Raw genomic sequence first — 18,952 nt, forward strand, 5'->3', positions numbered from 1 at the left:
TAGCCGGAATTAAGATTGCCGGAAGAAATATCAACAACCTCAGATATGCAGATGACACAACCTTGATGGCAGAAAGTGAGGAGGAATTAAAGAACCTTTTAATGAGGGTGAAAGAGGAGAGCGCAAAATATGGTCTGAAGCTCAACATCAAAAAAAACGAAGATCATGGCCACTGGTCCCATCACCTCCTGGCAAATAGAAGGGGAAGAAATGGAGGTAGTGAGAGATTTTACTTTCTTGGGCTCAATGATCACTGCAGATGGTGACAGCAGCCACGAAATTAAAAGACGCCTGCTTCTTGGGAGAAGGGCAATGACAGGCCTAGACAGCATCTTGAGAAGTAGAGACATCACCTTGCCAACAAAGGTTCGTATAGTTAAAGCTATGGTTTTCCCAGTAGTGATGTATGGAAGTGAGAGCTGGACCATAAAGAAGGCTGATCGCCGAAGAATTGATGCTTTTGAATTATGGTGCTGGAGGAGACTCTTGAGAGTCCCATGGACTGCAAGAAGATCAAACCTCTCCATACTGAAGGAAATCAACCCTGAGTGCTCACTGGAAGGACAGATTGTGAAGCTGAGGCTCCAGTACTTTGGCCACCTCATGAGAAGAGAAGACTCCCTGGAGAAGACCCTGATGTTGGGAAAGATGGAGGGCACAAGGAGAAGGGGACGGCAGAGGACGAGATGGTTGGATAGTGTTTTCGAGGTTACCAGCATGAGTTTGAGCAAACTGCGGGAGGCAGTGGAGGACAGAGGTGCCTGGCGTTCTCTGGTCCATGGGGTCACGAAGAGTCGGACACGACTAAACGACTAAACAACAACAACAACTCATTTTCCTACTCATATTGAAAGGCTGCCCCTCAGTGAGGCCAAACTTAGATTCACAAAATGTTTAGGGGTATGCGTACCCCTGCAAAGCCCAGAAAAAAAGCACTGGGCAAGCTCTCTCTCCAACCTCTTTCCACTGCTGATTTGCTGTTTTTGTGGTGGTTATAGCCACAGGGATATCCTGTTCTCCCCTCATAGAATTTACCCCCATCCTCAACGACAAGCCACCACAACCGAATGAGTATGCAAAGTAGATCTGTTTATGAGCTTCCTTTTATTGTGGCATTGTCAATATGCTTCACCCATTGAAATTCCAAGATCCAAGAAAAAGGCTCCATTTATTTTATTGGCACAGTGAGAAGGTTTTATGTGTTGATTTACTGATCCCTGATTATGCTGAATCACAGAGTTGCCATCAAGCAGAGGAAATGCATTCTTGTGGCTTTGATTTATATTTGTATAAATATATACTTTAAATTGAGCAGTCTCTGAATAGACATTTTTGCACAGATATCTGAGGAGCTTACAGTGGTGAGGGCACACTACACTGACATTCCGGAGGAAAGCTGCATTGCTTGGTTTTCCTGAGACATTGTGCAGTTCACACATACACAACCTTATTTTGTGAAGCTCTGAAGTAGCACTGAACCCAAATGGTGCCCAAATGTCGTAGTCTCTTTGGCAGGTGGAGAATTGGGGAGGGGATTTCTTAGATTTTTTTGTGGGTGTGAAATTTCCCATCGATTTCAGGGGCAGCTTGCTGTTGGTAGGATTCTTCCTTCTTCCCCCCCTGCTAGCTCTATAGGCCTGGGGTGGGGGATCCCAGGTCCAGGATGTAAGTGCTCTGGCCCTTGGGACTGGTAGGGCAGAAGACAAGCCGCACAAACAGTAGGTGGAGCCAGAACCACTCATTTTGATTTTGCGCCCATTCTCCTTCTCCCTGTGGAGTTCTTTGCATGGGAGAGCACAAAGAAGATGGAGCCCAAAGCTAACAGACACCCCCCACACACACACACACACACTCTGATTGTAAGTAGGAAGGCAGGCAGGGAAGGGCTAGCTGAGGACAGACTGAGATTGGCAGGGCAGTGCCCCACTCACCCTAATGGATCACCTTCTACTGATTACACCTCGGATGGCGAGAGGGCCAAAGCAATGACTCTATGCTGCCGATCTCACTGTTATGGAAGGTTCATGGCAGCAGGAAATAGTCAATGCATTCATAATAGCATATCCCTTCACAACATGCCACCTTGGTTCTTTTGCATGGACAGCCCCTGTCCATCAACATGTTATTCTTGTTCACTCACTTCTTCAGGTTGGCACCACCTGGCAACTTGTGCCAAACAGCAGATTAGAGCAGGGACAGGCTGGCTTCAAGCTTACTGGGTCTATCTTGCATTTCTCTCTCTCCCCTCCCCCCCAAACATGAGGTCCACCATTGCAGTTGGACCAAAAAAGAGTGGCAAAAGGCAGAGCTGGGGAGGAGGGAATGGTGCCTCTATGGGGTGGGTCTAATTATCTGCATATATATATGTAAGACAAATATATGTTGCTACAGATCAGGGATGCTGACACATCTTGGAAACCAGGCTAGTGGTGAAGTGCCTGTTTTCACAGCCTGCAGCCAAGGATCTGAGCCCCAATATTTTGCCTGTTTTTGCCTATGTGATCTGAAGGCTGAGCTGGATTCTGCAAAATAGTTGTCTCTCCACCCCAAAAAACCCCAGGCAGCTGTTATCGCTAAGACAAGAGTTCTTGCTGAAACACAAACACACACCAGCCTGCCTTTGTTCCTGGGCTGTGCCTTTCATTTTGTTCTGTACGAAATAAACTCTGGCATGGTCCAATCCCTTCAGATGTGGGGCCCCATATAGCAGTACTTATGCTGCTGGGAACACTCCGCTCTTAATATTTGGGCTCATCCAGCTGCACAGACCCTGTGAGGGAACGAGATGTCATAGAAGGGGAGATCTAGTCATCCACCACAAGCAGCTTTTACATGAAGATCAAGACTTTTCATATTTTCCCCCCAAAAGGGGAAATAAGGTATCAGAAGACCAGGCAGTTCCCAGAGAAAAAGAGAAGGGTGTGGGTGGAGTGGGGAGGGGTGGGGTGCGTGGGCGGGACAGAATCTGGTCCTTCTAAGAGCACTTGTCTCTGCTTCACAGCCTCTGCTAAGGAAAATTTTTCAAGGAAGATGCATACAAAGTCAGTTTTCACCCACACTTCTCTCCACACTTCTAGCCATCCTTTACATTTTCCACAATGCTCCTCACCCACCATAGCTGACTCCACAAACTGCAAGTGAAGATGCAAAGCTAGGGGTCATTTTCCCGAACTGTACCCTTTAAACTGAAGCTGCCAAGGACTGGGATCTGCTACTTTCTGCATGCAAAGCCAGTGCTCTGCTGCTAAGCTATGGACCTTCTCCATAATAGGTGCACATTATTGTACTGAACCAGCCCATTGGTCCATTTAGCCTAGTATTATCTATTCTAGTGATGGGAGCCTGTAGACATTCCAGATGTTGCTGGACTCCTAACACTTCTCAGCTCCAGCCAACATGGCCAATGGCCAGGAATGATGGGATGTATTATCCAACAACATATTTCCACTGGCAGTAGCTATCCAACATCTCCAAGAGTTTGAACCAGGTACCTTCCACATGCAGAATTGTGCTCTGTTGCTGAGCTTTGGCCTTTCTCGTTAGGATCACAGTTTGTGACAGGTAAAGCTGAGGCAACAGATCTGTGGTACCTCTTCAGGACATATGCTCCTATGTGGAATTCACTCCTATGAAGAGGTAGTGATGGACACAATCTTGGATAACTTTCAGAGAAGGTTAGACAAATTCAGGCTGTCCATGGCAACTATCCAAGATTGTAATGTTATTCTTCCAATGGATCCCACCACTGTTGGAGGTCGTCTACCAGTTGCTGAGAATAGCAAGTGGGGAGGGGGGTACCCTCCTAATGGCTTCCAATGGTCATCTGGATGGCCACAGTGAGAACAATATGCTGGACTGGATGGACCACTGGCCTGATCCAGCAGAGCTCTTATGTCGCATACACAAACATGCACACCAGCTTCTCCATCCAGTTGTCCCTGAAGAGCCTGGATAGTCTCCACTCCGAACATACTTTAGACCCTGTGTGTCCTAAGAGCCTTTTTCACAGCCTAATGGGCATTTTTACAAATCTGGTGCCTGGCTGCATTATCCCTTTCTCGGTATGTGATTTCTCTCTCTGTGTGTGTGCCTCTCCCTTTCATCTTATCACCATACATATATACCTCCCCATAGCATTTTCTCCCGCCCCCCTTCAACATTGCAAAATTCAGATTGACAGTTTAAAAGTGCTATGCCTGGCTAGCCATCATATTTAAAGAACTGGAACGATTCCCCCAGCAGAGCAGAGCAGCTGTCCTGCTCAGCTTTCTGTGGCCAACCATGTGTTCTGCCTACATGTAGTTGATTGTGACCATCAGGTTGGCTTGAATAGGGATTCCAATCTCTCAGATTTCTGACATCTGCAAAAGGGAGAGGGACCAACCAAATTCTGACTAAAATTCCCATGAACTCCACTCCTTCCTTTGTGTCCCATGCTGGTTGTCCAACATTTCTCCCTGCTTCCCTGTGTGAAAAGTTAGCAGTGAGTAACTAGGGTTAATAAAAAGTGTAGACCAGGGGTGGAGAACTGGAGGGCTGTGGGTCAAAGGAAGCCCTCCTTCTTTGTTTAGCCCTCCAGACTCTCCGCAGCCCTTCACTGGCTCTGCTTTGCACCCTCTGTGAATGCTTTTTCCTGGAATGTTTTCCCAAACTCGGATGATGCCTATTGCTTGCCTGAATGGAGGACAGAGAGGGGTGTGTGAGTGTATGTAGAAACCAGCCCACTGCACAAAGGTAAAGTTAAGTTTAATTGCTGTGCCCACTTTTGCTTCTGGCTCTACCCACCCCAGCACATGGCCCCTGGAAGGGAATGCAGCATTCTACTCCACCCCTGGTGTAGTCAGTTCCCACTGTGGGTGTCTGGAAGGGAATAAGCTGCACAGGTTGTGTCCCTGCTGAGATGCTCAGAATGGAGTGTTGCTTTTGTCACAAGTAAAGGAACTTTGAGGGGTCAACTTGTCGTTAAGTAACCATCCAAATCCCACTTGGCTGCATCTGCTTTCAGAAAGAGCAGATCCTGTTCCTCTTCAATGGCACAACTGTCTGCCTTCCATCAGCAGGTGCCCTGACACTGGGCAGCTTGGACAATCTGCACTTTGTCAAAGCCAGCCCAGGATCCTTGCTTTGTTTGTTTGTTTGTTTGCTTGCTTGTTTTGCACCACTTAGCTAAGAATGGAGAAAGGGGGGAAGTGATTGCAGATAAGAAAGGAGGAGAGGGAGAAATCGAAAGCTTATTCAGAGATTTACTTGGACTGCTTCTGATGAGGAGATCTTGGGTTTCTACAGTGTAAACCTCTCCAGATGCCACGTGGAGCCATGTGTTAGGCTTCTTTTCCAGTAGGGCACAATGGTGTGCTTAGAACCACATGAACCTTGCAGGAGGATGTGTGTGCTCTCCTGCAGTACTTCAAACACTCTGAATTTGGGAGCATGTCTTCAGCGTTATTTATTTATTTATTTATTATTTCCATATATGAGTCACTTCCTATGAACCACCCCTAAAACAATTAAACATGAAAACAGCTTCAGATATAAGAACAATTTGAAATACAATGCAGATATAGACTGGAGTTAAAACAGAACAAAAACCCTGCACTTAAAGTTTAGTTAAGAAAAAAGATCTTCAAGATGCACAAAAAATCAATACAGATGACACTTGTTGATGTTTAATGGGAGGGAGTGCCACCACACCAAAGGCTGGTGGATCAACCTTCATGCATTAACCCAAAAGTAATTTTTTACATGTCAGGTGTGGGGGAAAAAGCACCCCTACAACACTATTTCCTTTGTGTCTTTAGTGTACATTGGAAACACCGCGTTTGGTGGCAGTGTACTACCACAAGACTTACAGGGCAATTCAGAACTGGTGGGGTGTGGCGGAGCATGGCCATTGCCACACTTGTTGATGTAGGCTGTGATGGAAGGCAGGGGGTGGTCCAGTTGTTCTGCCAGGTGCTGCAGTTGGGCCACAATTTAGCCCTGTGCTTTCAAACATTTGCAGTGGGTCTGACTGTGTACCCTGAGGCAGCTCAGTCCATTCCTGCCCCTGGACCAGGGAATGGGTGGGGGTGGAAGTTCATAGATCCCACCTGTGGACTTTTTGTTAGCCTAAATATTCAGTGGGCAGAACTGACCTCCCTACTGGCAGAATGAGGCTAGCTTTACTCTGTAGGTTGAGGGACACCTTCACCACATCCAATCACAGACCAACATGAAGGGTTGTTGGCTTGCAGCCTATGCCATCTCTGTGAGTCTCCCTTGAGCCTTCCTGTAGTCTAGGGGTGAACACCCCATGACCCTTGGCCTGATTTCAGCATATTTTCGCCACCTGAGTACTGGTGAGCCATCCATACCACTGGCAAGAGTGATATGTGTCCCCATCTGAGCAGTCTACCAGGAAGAGAAAGGGGTGGGGTGGTAGGAAGAGTGAGATGAAAAGTGATTAGCTCTGCCCACTTAATTGGTGGGGCCTCAGGCAGAGAGAGATTAATCCCAAGGGAATGTGGTCCTTGGCAGGAGAAAGGTTATCAGTTCCTGCTTTAGTCTGACAACATCTTGCACCAGAATGTATGGAGGTTACCATAATTTCAGCCATTCCAGCATATTATGTTAACTTTACTTTTCATGGTGGAGGCCTTATAGTTTTCTTCTCTTCCAGGTTCACCCTCTATGCTGTGGACACCCGAGGAAGACACTCCGAGCTGAGCACAGTCACTCTGAGAACGGCTTGCCCATTGGTGGATGACAGCAAGGCAGAGGGTAAAAGCTCTTGACTTCAGAGCTGAGTTATGGTCATAATTGATCATAATCACACCTTCATAATTGCCCCTCCCCCCTCACACACACACAAGTTCTAAGCAACCTAGCACACTGCTCAGATATTTCCAGGGCAAGGTCTAGAGGTGTATGATCCACTATCCGTTATGAAGCTGCACAGGGTTGATTTTGGTCAAAGGTGAGGTGAAAGACCACCTGTGAAGCCTCTTCATGCTGCTCTGACTCCAGTCAGGGGTGGATGGGTGTGGTGGGGTAGGGGAGGGCGAGGTGGGATATTGCCCTCACAATAATGTTGACATTTTCTCAATACATTTGTACCTATATGTAGGCTTCCCATGAAGTTCTAACTGGCCACTCTGAAGATAGTGTGATGGATTAGATGGGCCTTTGGCCTGATCCAGTAGTGTTTTCTTAATGTTCTTATATTCAGTATGTGCACAGCAGTTTAAGAATGATATTAACAAGCTGTAATGTATACAGAGGAGGGCAGCTAAGATGAGCAAGGGTTTGGAAACCGAGTCTTACAGGAACAGTTTAGCCTTGTTTCATGTTTAGCCTTGAAAAGAGGAGACTGGGGAGATAAGATAGCGATGTTCAAATATCTGAAGGCTTCCAGTTACAAGAAAAGAGTTTCTGACTATAATAAGAAAAGAGATTCTGACTATAAATAACTTTCTGATAGTAAGAACTATTTGGCAGCATAACTGACTCCTTCAGAAGGTGGTGGACCCTTCTTCCTTGGAGAGCCTTTTAAGCAGAGGCTGAGTGACCATTTGCCAGGGATTCTTTAGCTGTGATTTGGCTTTACAGGGATTTGGACTAGGAAACGCATGGGGTCCCTTCGAACTCTACAATTCTATTATTCAGTTAATCTGGTAGATCCTTCCTCTGGAATTCTTGCTTGAGTGGACATCACCTTGTCTTTTCCCAACCCAGAGCTGCAGTCTTTGATCCCCCAATAGTAGAACAGTAGATTAGACCCCCCAACTAATCTGCAGTAGCAACTTTGGCCAGATTAGTGTCCCTCCTTTTCGCACGTGTTGTATCCAACATCTGCTGACCAGTTGTTTGGCACAAGGCATATGCAGCTCATTAACATTGAAACTTGTGAGGGGGTTACCTGAGAACTGCATCCAACACTACATTTCCCCGTTTGAATTATATGTATGTGTTTGTGTGTGCATGTACATGTACATGTGTAGGGGTGCTGGCAGCATGGACAGGCCAGATGAAAATACAAGGCCAATATACCCTGGACACCTGCTTTGTAATCCTCACACCTCCTCCTTGCACTTCAAAGAGGTGTGTCTTGTCCCTTCATGTGCTTGAAAACACAAGTGAGGAACTAATATTAGACGGAGCCTTCAGATGCCTGCTGTAAATAAGAAACTTGCTTTGTTAGGATGGATGTGCACACACATAATGTCTTAACTACTGCTGAGCCAAAATGCCTCTCCCTTCCCTAGACCTTCTCCACCATATTCCCAGGGTGCAAAGTGGTAGCGGTGGGGATTTTGATGACTGAGGGTGGGTGTTGAAAACAGTGACAAAGTGCTTGCCCAACTTTTCAGTGGTGTTACATGTGCTGCCTACTAGTATGGTGGGCACCATTTCTCTAGTGCTTCCTTCCTACGTAGAATGCACCAAAGCGAGAGCAGAAAGCAGCTCCCTATGTTTCTAAGAGATGACCTGGTCTCCACTGCTGGATTCCCATTCTGCCATGGCCATAGCTTAGTGGTAGGTAGGGTTGCTGCTCCATATACAGGAGGTCCCTGGGTACATTACTAGGTAGGGCTGGGAAAGACTTCTGTCTGAAACTCTGGATCTGTGTAGATCAAAGGTGGACAACCTATGACCTTCTGGCCAGTGCTTTTTTCTGGGGGTACTCAAGTACTAGCAACTTTTTAATTAAAAGTGTGGCACCTAATATCAAAAATTAATGGTAAGTACCAGCACCTTTTTTTCTTTTTAAAAAAAGCAAAAGCACTGCTTCCAGCACTGCTGGAGTTCGGCTTCCATAATCCATTACTATTGGTCATGCTGGGGCCACAAGCTCTTTATCCCACTGGCAACTGATGTAGACAATCCTAAACTAGATAGATCAGTGATTTGACTAGGTTTGAGGGAACTTCCTTTATAGAGGAAGGTGGTGGAGGAGGTGAATATTGGACATAATTTCATGAAAACTTTTCCAGCTACAACCCATTCACCCTCTAAGCCTCCAGGTCCAAGCCAAAAATGTATCTAAAAGTAATTTTTGTTCCATTCCATTTGGGCCAAGATCTGCTTCCTTTGTGCTTAGATGATTATTGCCCCTTCCCACCCCTCTCCTACTTCCTTTCCAGAGGTAGCAGACAAGATCTACAACTTGTACAATGGCTACACCAGTGGGAAAGAGCAGCAGACAGCCTACAACACTCTGATGGAGGTCTCCACTTCCATGCTTTTCCGCATCCAGCATCACTATAACTCCCACTACGAGAAATTTGGGGACTTTGTCTGGCGCAGTGAGGATGAGCTTGGACCCAGGTAGTTATATCCAGCAAGCTTACATTTGTGACCCCTTCCTGAAATCCGGGAGCACAGTGTCGAACCAGCCCTGTACTGCCAAATTTTTTATGTTGCCTTAAAAGTTTTGGTTGCTCAGGGAGATGCTTTGGCCTGCAGCCTTGTTGGCGTGTCACACATGTCTGGCATCCACAGAGCTGAATGTGCATGCCCCTCCATTCTGGCCTCAAACACCTCCTGACACTGTCCAAAAAAGCACTTGCCTCCTGCTTAGGAAAAATCCCATTTTCTTTTCTCCTTTCCCAAAGATCCCTGGCCATCTACAAAGCCTCCAAAAGAGGAGAAGGGCAAGCCAACGCTTTTTGGGGGGGCGGGGCACTTCTTAATGAAGTTTTAATAGCAGAAAGTTTGTATTCTCAGTGGGTCATTTATTTCCCTACCTTGAAATGTTTATCAGAGGATCCACAGTAAATGCTGAGCCATAAAACTTAGTGGCGAGCAGGGAGGCTGTTGCATCTGCAGCATAAATACATCACACCAAAGACCTCCAGGGCCCAGTTTCAGGAGGAGCTACAGATTGCTGCAAACAGCTGCTTGCAGTACGACCCAGTATTCAGTCAGCAGGAGACAGGAAAAGGCTGAGCTCATAGGTGGCCTTGGTTGCGATGCTATGAAGCTAGCCAGCTCTTCTCTGCACCTGCCTCAATCCCTGTCTGGGGCCATCTTTCTCTCTCTCTTTTTAAGCCCTCCACCAGCCCCACTGCAAGACCCCCAATTTGTAGCAAACATTTGTTCCAGGAAAACAAGAACATATCTGCACTGACCACATTGTGATCCAAGGGCAAGCGGCATGTAGGAGCATAAGGAGCTGCCTTATGCAGTCACACCATTGGTCCATCTAGCTCGTTAGTATATGCACTGGCTGGCAACAATTCTCCAGGGATTCAGACAGGGAATGTCTCCCATCCCTACCTGGTGGTGCCAGGGATTGAACCTGGGGCTTTCTAGGTGCAAATCAGATACTGTAACAGCTGAGCTATGGTCTGTCCCTGAAACAATACAATAAGAGCAGCAGCAGTAGAAAGGAGGTGAGAAGGTTCTCACGTCTGTGGTGCTTATCAAAAGCTTGCGACACCTATAAGGGGTCAGTTTGTGTGCTACTGAAATGAGCTGTTTGGCAGTTTATTGATCTTTGTTTTTAATTCTTTTATGCTTTTATTGCATGGTCTAATCTCATTTTTATTCTAGCAAACTTCTTTGATACATTTTTATGATATAGTGGCATACAAGCATTTTTCATAAATAAATTAACCCTCATCAACCCAGCCAGCACAGCTGGTGGCCAGGGAAATTGGAGTTCCACAGCACTGAGGTAGGTAATACACTCAATTACTGGTGCAGATGAACAATAGGCTAGATGAACCCATGTTCTTGACTTTGCAAGGCAACTTCATATATTTTGACATCCATATACCTATGATAGGTTTCCACTCTGCCCAGACCTTGAACCTAAGATATCCTCAGATGAGGTAGGTTTCTGTGGCCTACAAGCAAAATAAAGTGCCTGCAAGTAGTCTGTGTATGGCTGGAGTGAGCTGACTTCAAGCTTGTGGGGTTCTTCACTAGGTCCGCAAAAGACTCAACTCTAAAATAAAACAATTCCATGCTAAGCAATTGGCTAAGAAAGTGAACTGATCTCCAAACCCTTCAACAGAAAAATCCCTGATGGTTACCCTAACCTTTTTTCTTTTCAGAAGTATAATGAAGGAGGAATTGGGGTTTGGGCCATTTTGTTGCTGCTACTGTTAAAAAAGCAGGGGCATCCGGAAACCTTGACGATCTGCTGCAAATCACCCAGAAATCTATCTAAATCACTCTCCTGGCCACCACATTCATTGTAAGGCATACCATGAAGTGCCCTCCCTTTCTTGATGCTGCCCGTAATGACTTAATCAATTACCACTTGTGTAAGATTATTACTGTTTTCTGGAATGGGTTTGGTGGGAGGCAGGTCAGCATTTGAGACAATTTCATCTCCAGGTTTATAAAAATCCACAACTTCCACAGGGAGAACTTGGAGAGGACCCAGCACATGATTTATGGCCCTGTCCTGGCTGCTTTTCTAATTGATTTCCTTGCCTTCTCCAGGAGGTACCTTGCTCTTGCCTTCCCTGTTTCCTTCTCCCTTCCTTCTCTTTCCCTTGTCTTCTTCTTCCTTAAAGGGGGGAGGGGCGGTGGCAGGAGAGGGAGATGTCAGCCAAAGATAAGCCTAACCTTTACACATTACTTCATTAACCTTTTCACATAAGTGAATCACACCAGGAGCTTGGCCTCAATATTCCCAATCTTCCAACTTTTGCTGAAAGGGAGCTTGTCATAACGAATGTCTCTGAAGGCTCCATTTCCTCCTCCTTCTCTCCAACCTGTTCTCCCTTCTAGATTTACTCTTGCATGGTGCTGCTGCCACTTCTCCCAGCCTGCTTTGTCCCATCCAGTCATGGCTGCTTCCTGTAAACCACACCCTTGAGGATCCTTGCAAGCAGTGGACCGCTCCAGGGGGCTGTGGGGATGGGAGCAGACCATAACTCTCAACTGTCAGGCGGTCATGATGGGGATTGCTCAGGTGGTAATAGTGGAAGGATGGGCTCCTCAGCAAGGAGCAGAGGATGACTCAACCTGAGCTTCTTTTAAGTCCCAGAGTCATCTTTTGTAAAAGTACAATGCTAAGCATCCATGTAAATAAACAAAAGTTTTTCACAACCAAGCTACATAACTGTTGACTGATGCATGTTTGCCTTCAACTTGCTGTCCACCTCTCACCCCCTGCCAGCTGCCCATTGGTGGGTGGTGTATGACCATTGGGCAGAGGGAGGCAACCACTCAGGTGGCAGTTGCTGAGAAGCAGCAGCAGCAGCACTGACTCCTTGATTCTTTTCCTCCGTTGGAGGGCAGACGTGGGAGTGTGAGGTGGCCAGTTCTGCACCCCCTAAACTAGCCTTCAGTAGCCTTCAGGTGTGCTTGCATGGGTGTGGTGCTGCTATCCTTTTGCCAGCAATTAAGTCACCTTCTGAAGATGGAATGGGACATTATCTTGTCCTTTACTTCAGGCAGCAAAATGTCTCGATCCAACTCTGGCTGGTGCCCTCTAGGGCACTAGTAGGGAAGAGGACAGGGAGACCAAGAGTAGGTGGAACCAGAGCCAATGACAGGCAGAGCATACTAATGCTAGTTTTGCCTCCATCCTCTTCCCTGCTGAGGAACATTGAGACTTAGGAAGAGGAAGCTGACTACCAGGGTGTGTGTGTGTGTTTTAAAGAAGTCATCCAGCTGGGGGCTGGCTGAGGGAAGTCTGAGGTTGGTGGGGCAGTGTCCCAGTCACCCATACAGAGCAGCATCCATTGCCATCACCCTTTGTTGTCTCCGTTTCATACAATGTGTAAGGAATTCAGTCTTGGAATGAAGGTCCAAGGGGCCATTCTCTGTGCCAGAGGCACCAGCTTGGGGGGCCAACGTCGTGTGTGATGGCTGGGTGTGCACAATGTCATGACATCACAATGTGATGTCAGGAGGAGCCTGGGATGGAGCTGAACGTGGCAGCCGTGCAGCTTCAATGGCCGCAGACGACTCCACCTCCTTCTGGCACTGCTGCTTCAACCTTCCTTCCCTTCTGTGGCAGAAGGAGTAGGAGAAGGAGCTGGTCACTGAAGCCATGCTGCACTCAGCTGAATACTTTTTGGACACTGGGGGGCCAGCCTAACTCCCCAAATACTGGGCCCCTTCAAAGGGCTCAGCCCCCAGAAGCTGGCACCTCTGTTCTGCACACATCAACAAATAGCCCAACTCCTTTTACAAAACATCTTAGCTGGCAACTCTGAGCTTCAAAACCCCACAAAGCTCCCCATAATCAAATAATTCCCCTGTTTAGACTTGGATGACTGAGAGCTCTGCTCCTGACATGTCATTAGCTTGAATTTACATTCCTGCTGGGAAACCCCAAAGCTGAAACCCAGAGCTTTACTGTGGCACCAGAGGGAGAGGAGAATAATCAATAGTCTTGGAGCTTTCAAACCACTGTAGTAAACACTTCCTTTTGATTTAGCAGCGTCTCCAGAGTGCTTTCTTCTGACCCTTGGCCTGTCACCTCTTTCAAGTTCACTGCACTTGACTGTTCCTCTTTGACTTTCTTCTCACCACAAAGTCAGCACCGCTTAGAGAGCAACTGCAATCAAGGAAATACAGGTCTACAAAGGGGGGGGGGGAATGCTAGCACCTGCTAATTTGGGGCAGCCTACTGATGCTGGCTCCACGTCCTTGCACTTTTACAAGTGTGCTGGAGATGGGGGAGAAATCTGTTTCATTTCACATTCACAGGCAAACCTGTCTTAATTCACACTTTCTGAAGCAATATGCAAACCAAAATGCAGGCCAGCCTCTCAGAATTTTGCAGTGGATTTCCCCAACCAAGAAATGTGCATAGACTAGGTATGGAACAGAAATGCATATCGCAGGAACAATAACATACTAAACTGAATTATATCTGGGTTAGCTGTTTACAAAAATCTCAGGATGTTTGTGTCTCAGGGGAAATGTGCATTAAATGCTGATGAATTTCCAAGTTGACACTATCTCTATCTAAAACTGATGTGGAAACGTAGACAGTGGAACTTAAGTTTGGGTGGGGGGGAATAAGAAATCAAAATGGACAGAGTCAAGGGTTGTGTGGACATTTTGGCCCTAAAACAAAGTTTCCCCAAACTCTGGAAGAAATGGAAGCCTTTTGGCCCTGAATTGAGGAAGCGTTTGGGGAGCCCCAGCGTATCAACAGACGATGTCGGCCGCTAACTGCGGCTGCCCTGGCTGCTTCTCCCACACCTGGCGTCCTTCTCCTGTGTAGTCTCAGACTGTCCCGTTTTCCCTTCCAGAAAAGCTCACCTCATCCTGAGGAGGCTGGAGAAGGTCAGCAGCCACTGCTCAACCTTGCTCCGCAGCGCCTACATCCAGAGCCGCACAGACACCATGCCGTACCTGTTCTGCCGCAGCGAGGAGGTCAGGCCACCTGGCATGGTGTGGTACAACATCTTAAAGGACACCAAAATCACATGTGAGGAGAAAATGGTCTCTATGCTGCGCAATATGTATGGTGAGTCGAAGGGGCGATGAGAGGATGCAACGGACCAGGCAAGCTCACGGCGAGAATCTCTACTGTGGTGGTGACTTGTGGCATCTTGGAAATTTGAAGCAAAAAAAGAGGAATGAAAAACCACATGGGACTTCATGGAAAGTTGCAAATTGAGAGATCAGCAAGACTTCTTTTTTTGTTTGTTTCCTTTTTTCAACTATTATTATTATTGTTTTTAAAAAGGAAGTACATAATTTTGCTCAGTTTTTTTTAAAGTGTCTCCTTTTTAATCTCTCTCCTCCCCTCTCTTCCTCCCTCCCTCCCTCCCTCTCTCTTTTGTCCTTACTAAATGCCTAGACTATGTGATCAAAAGTAAAGAGAAAGAGATGGAGAGGGAGGGGAGGGAAAATCAAAATAGCTGGGGAGGGGGACACAACAGTGATGGGTAGGATAATCCCTACTACCCTTCAGGATGGACTCATTTGCCCAGGAAGAACTATGTCCCAGAAAATGTGTTTAACAAGCAAGGAGCCAAACAAGAGGCACCATCCTGGAGGGAAGAGATGGAACAATTAACACAAGGCAGGGACAAAGGCTTTGCTAGAGACCCTTGGAAAGAGTGATGAATGCAAACACAAAATGCTCTTGAGTTTACAGAACTTGCTGTTCACACAGCCATCTTTTAGCAGGGTCCTGACAGGTTGTTCTGTGCATTAAAACATTCATATTTACTTCCACCTTCTCTGCCTGCCTGACGTTTCTTCAATTAGCAGTGCATTCATTTGGTTTTTTTGGTTTTTAATTATTATTATTTTTTAAAAAAAGTTTACACACTTCCTTATTGCTTGCTGCCTTTGTCGATCAGGAAGGTTTAGGGTTGGGTTCCCTCCCCAGAATTTGTTCCAGGAATGAGGTGATAAGCGGTGTGTCTTTTTAGTATGAGATAGACCTGAGATAATGGAAACTTTCAGAATCATGGGCAGGTAAGGAAGAAGCAAGCGTTGGGGAATATAAAAAAACCAAGTGGTCCATGAAAGGGTTAGGAAGACATGATTTTCCCAACAGTTTGTCTAAAAACATAAATTTGAATATATGTATAAAAGAATCTGCATTTTAAACCATGCAGCTGTACACAAGATCATAGGACTTGCCTTATGCCAGATCAGACCAGTGGTGCATCTAGCTAAGTATTGTCTGCATTGTCTGGCCTACGGAGGATCTCTGCGGGAGTGATCCGGCCCATGCCCAGTAAGCCTTGTTGACCCTGAAACCACCTGCTCAGTCAGGATTGTGCAGTTACAGCATCCCTGACAAATGGCATTTGCTTCTCCAGTGAAGGAGAGCCTACCACCTCCCAAGGCTGACTATCTGACTGCATATTTATGGCCCACATTTGCCTTACACACACCCCATGTGTGCGCACACATCAAGGCAGCCTACAACATACAAGAATAAAAAAGACATCCATAAAATCATCAGTAATTGGTTCGTGTGTTTTTAAAAAAATCACATTTCAAAGGTCTATCTAAACAATATGCATGCAGGTTCCACCATCCAAATGCTCATAATATGAACATTCACTTGTCCAAACACAAAGAATTGGTACCCAAACCTCACTATATACACTGCAAATCCAAACAGCCAGATCTGCATATAGTACTCTAGTACTGTAAACAAATAAGCAGCCTTAAACAAGCCTTACTTTTTGTTTTTTGCTGGTTTGATTTTCCTGGGTTTTACTTTTTTATCGTTTTGGGGTCCAGATTCCTTGGTTGGGAGCACAGTAGAATTTTTCCCAATGGGAATTGTCAACTCCGTATGCAGACACCCACCTAACAAAACAGTTGTGGAGCTACAACATAGGTGTCATGCTTAGTAGCCAGAGGTGCCAGCTTGTGAGGGCAATTTGGGGGGTGGGGGCAACATCACACGTGTGGCGAAATGTGTGGCATTGTGTCCTGACATAGCATGCGTGACGTCAGGATGTCGAGAGGAGCTGGGGATAGAAATGGACACAGCGGCTGCATGGCTTGAAGTGGCTGGCGGCTCATCTTCCCTGTGCTGCCATGGTGGGAGAATGCTTCCACCCTCCTTCCCCTCCACAGCAGGAGGAGGAGCCAGCCACTGGAGCTGAGCCACATCTGGCTTTGTGCCTGGCTCCATGCTCAGCCTCCTCCTCTCCCTCAACATGGGGGAGGGGGCTGACCCTCTACCAAAAGATATTGAGGGACCCCAAAACAGCTGGCGCCCCTGCTAGTGGCAGTTGTAGCCTTCTCCTAAAGAAGGGAGGGGTGGTTCCTACAGGACCTGTGTCCATAGGCAGTCCCACAGAGCAGGGCCTGTTACATGAATGCCTCAGTCCTTAGGGGTGTGGGGAGCCACCAGAAGGCATCAGTGATACAAGGAATCAGATGTGCTTTGTACTTTGGCATCAAGTTTGAACTCATTCAACATGGAAGTATTACTAAGGCCAACGTAGATAGGGCTGATATAGATATAGATATATAGATAGAGATACATGCCTTCATGCAGGAGGGAGGCATCAGCAAGCTTAAGCGAATCACTTTTTGGGGCGGGGGGGGAATATGCTCAGTGGCACAGAATGCTCACTGACTGTTGGGAGAAGAATGGAAAATGGGTGAGAGGGGAGATGGAACAGTGTGCCTGGAGTGCAGAACTGCTGCCATGCCTAACCTTGACCTGGTACCAGTCACAGAGGATGAACCAGGCATCCTGCAGATTAAGGAATTTGAGAAGCAGCTAGGGTCCCCGAAACCGGAGCTGAAGATCCCCCTGGTGGCATCCTAGGCACAAACCTGTTCAAGAACATTTGGAACTACCAGAGGAGAAATCGGCGCCACCACCATCCAGTCCATGATAACAACATAGCATGCACCTGCTTATCTCAAGTCATCGTGCAGCTTGTGAGTAAGGGGTCCCCTACTGAGAAAACAAACCCTGAAACTTCCTCACTCCCATCAATTGTGATTAGGGTGTGGTCTAGGAGGTCAGAGGTCTCTCTCTTGAGCCACTCAAGGTGGGTCGTTGGGTCCCTGGTCCTGAGTGTAGTCTCTTCTTGCTCTCTTGTACTTTCCCTGCACTCCTTATTGACACTAGTTGACGCTCTGCACTCCTTACTGACAATAGTTATTGATGCTGGACTGTTGCCTGACCTTGTCTTTGGATGATGCCTTGAATCTAGGTCAATTCTCCATGCTTCACCTTGGTTTGTTTAGGCTGTGCTCCACCCACAAACCTGCCCTCAAAGTGTTTTGGTAAGAGGCTTATCCATCCTGGGAGTGGAACCCTAGCCCCAGCAGGCACCTACTGAAATGCGACAACTGCAGTGCTTCATACTGCAACACTTAGAACCCATTTTCATTTTGTTTCTGTGGGGTTTCCCCCCCTCCTCACCCCAGTTGGCTCTTTTCTGCTGAGTCTATGATTTAAGCAGGTTTTGCCCAAATAGCCACATGCCTACAGCTTTTTGGGGCCACCTTGCCGACTTTGCCCTGCAATCTGTTGCAATGACACCTGTCCTCTGAAACAGGCACCACTTTGCCACGCTGTCAAAATCTTTGTAAAAGCAAAGAAGTAGCCACTGCTTTTTAATTTTATTTAACTCGCTTAAGGTGTATAGCAGAGGGTTGGACAAGATGACCCTTGGCTTCCCTCCCATTCTATGATTTCAAGGTACCCGTTCCTGAAAGTTTTTAGGATCTTGCAAGCCTACTGGCCAAAGTGTAAAAAGTGCCTCCCCACCTTCACAACCCAAGAATGGGTCTCCAAAGATGGGAAGACACTATCTACACTGTCCAAGTGTATCCTTTTTTATTTTATGCATATACTGGGGATTAGGAGAGACGGGCAGACTGAGTTCCTTCCCAGCCTTCTTCTGCTGTCACCACAGCTGCTAGAGTAGCCACCATAGGAAGGGAGGCAGAGGCAGATAAGCAGGAACACCACAAAGCCCAGAAACACCAGGCCAAGGTTTGGGGGCCACAGTGGCAGGGGGAGGGGAAGTATTTAGAACTGTCAGGAATTTGGCACTTCTGCTAATTCCAGACCCACTTCAAGCCTTGTGTGTGTGTGTCTGTGTATGTGCTTAGGTGTCAGAGCCAACCCAATACATTTTGCCACATGAGGCAGACCCCAAGATTGCACTCCCTCTTTGCCAGGGAAGAAGGGGTGAGGGAAGCGCTACATCAGGAACGAGGGTGGGGGACAAGAAGATCAACATCGGGATCTGCTGCCCCAGTGAATTCTGCCACCTGAGGTGGTCGCCTCACCTTGCCTCATGGGTGGGCCAGCCCTGGTGTGTGTGTCTGTGTCTCTCTCTATGTATATAAATTATTATTCTTGCTACATTTTAGACCAGGTTTAATTTCTGCTGCATATTTTTCAGTGTGCAGATTGCTTTATAGTTTACACCTAGCAAGTTGCTTCAGACCACCCAGGAAAGTTCATGGTAGAAACATATTTTTCAAATCTTCTAATTTAGCATTTTGTCTATCCATTTCTTCTTCTCCTTCTCCTTCATCTTTGTCC

General features: G+C 46.8%; 1 protein-coding gene across 5 annotated transcripts in view; it reads left to right on the plus strand.

Annotated features, from left to right (window-relative positions):
- Window positions 1-15,141, plus strand: part of ASTN2 (astrotactin 2) — a 661,500-nt gene extending 646,359 nt beyond the window's left edge. For 4 of the 5 annotated variants that reach the window (XM_083721626.1, XM_083721629.1, XM_083721630.1 and 1 more), the window contains 3 exons: window positions 6,659-6,759; window positions 9,123-9,306; window positions 14,208-15,141. In XM_083721626.1, coding sequence (XP_083577752.1) covers window positions 6,659-6,759; window positions 9,123-9,306; window positions 14,208-14,445 — 523 coding nt within the window. In that variant the 3' untranslated portion in view covers window positions 14,446-15,141. The remainder of the gene's footprint in view (window positions 1-6,658; window positions 6,760-9,122; window positions 9,307-14,207) is intronic. The other variant, XM_083721627.1, reaches the window with a different exon arrangement.
- The last annotated feature ends 3,811 nt before the right edge of the window (window positions 15,142-18,952 follow it).

Source organism: Podarcis gaigeae, assembly GCF_964106915.1.
Source record: "Podarcis gaigeae genome assembly, chromosome: Z".
NCBI lineage: Eukaryota > Metazoa > Chordata > Lepidosauria > Squamata > Lacertidae > Podarcis > Podarcis gaigeae.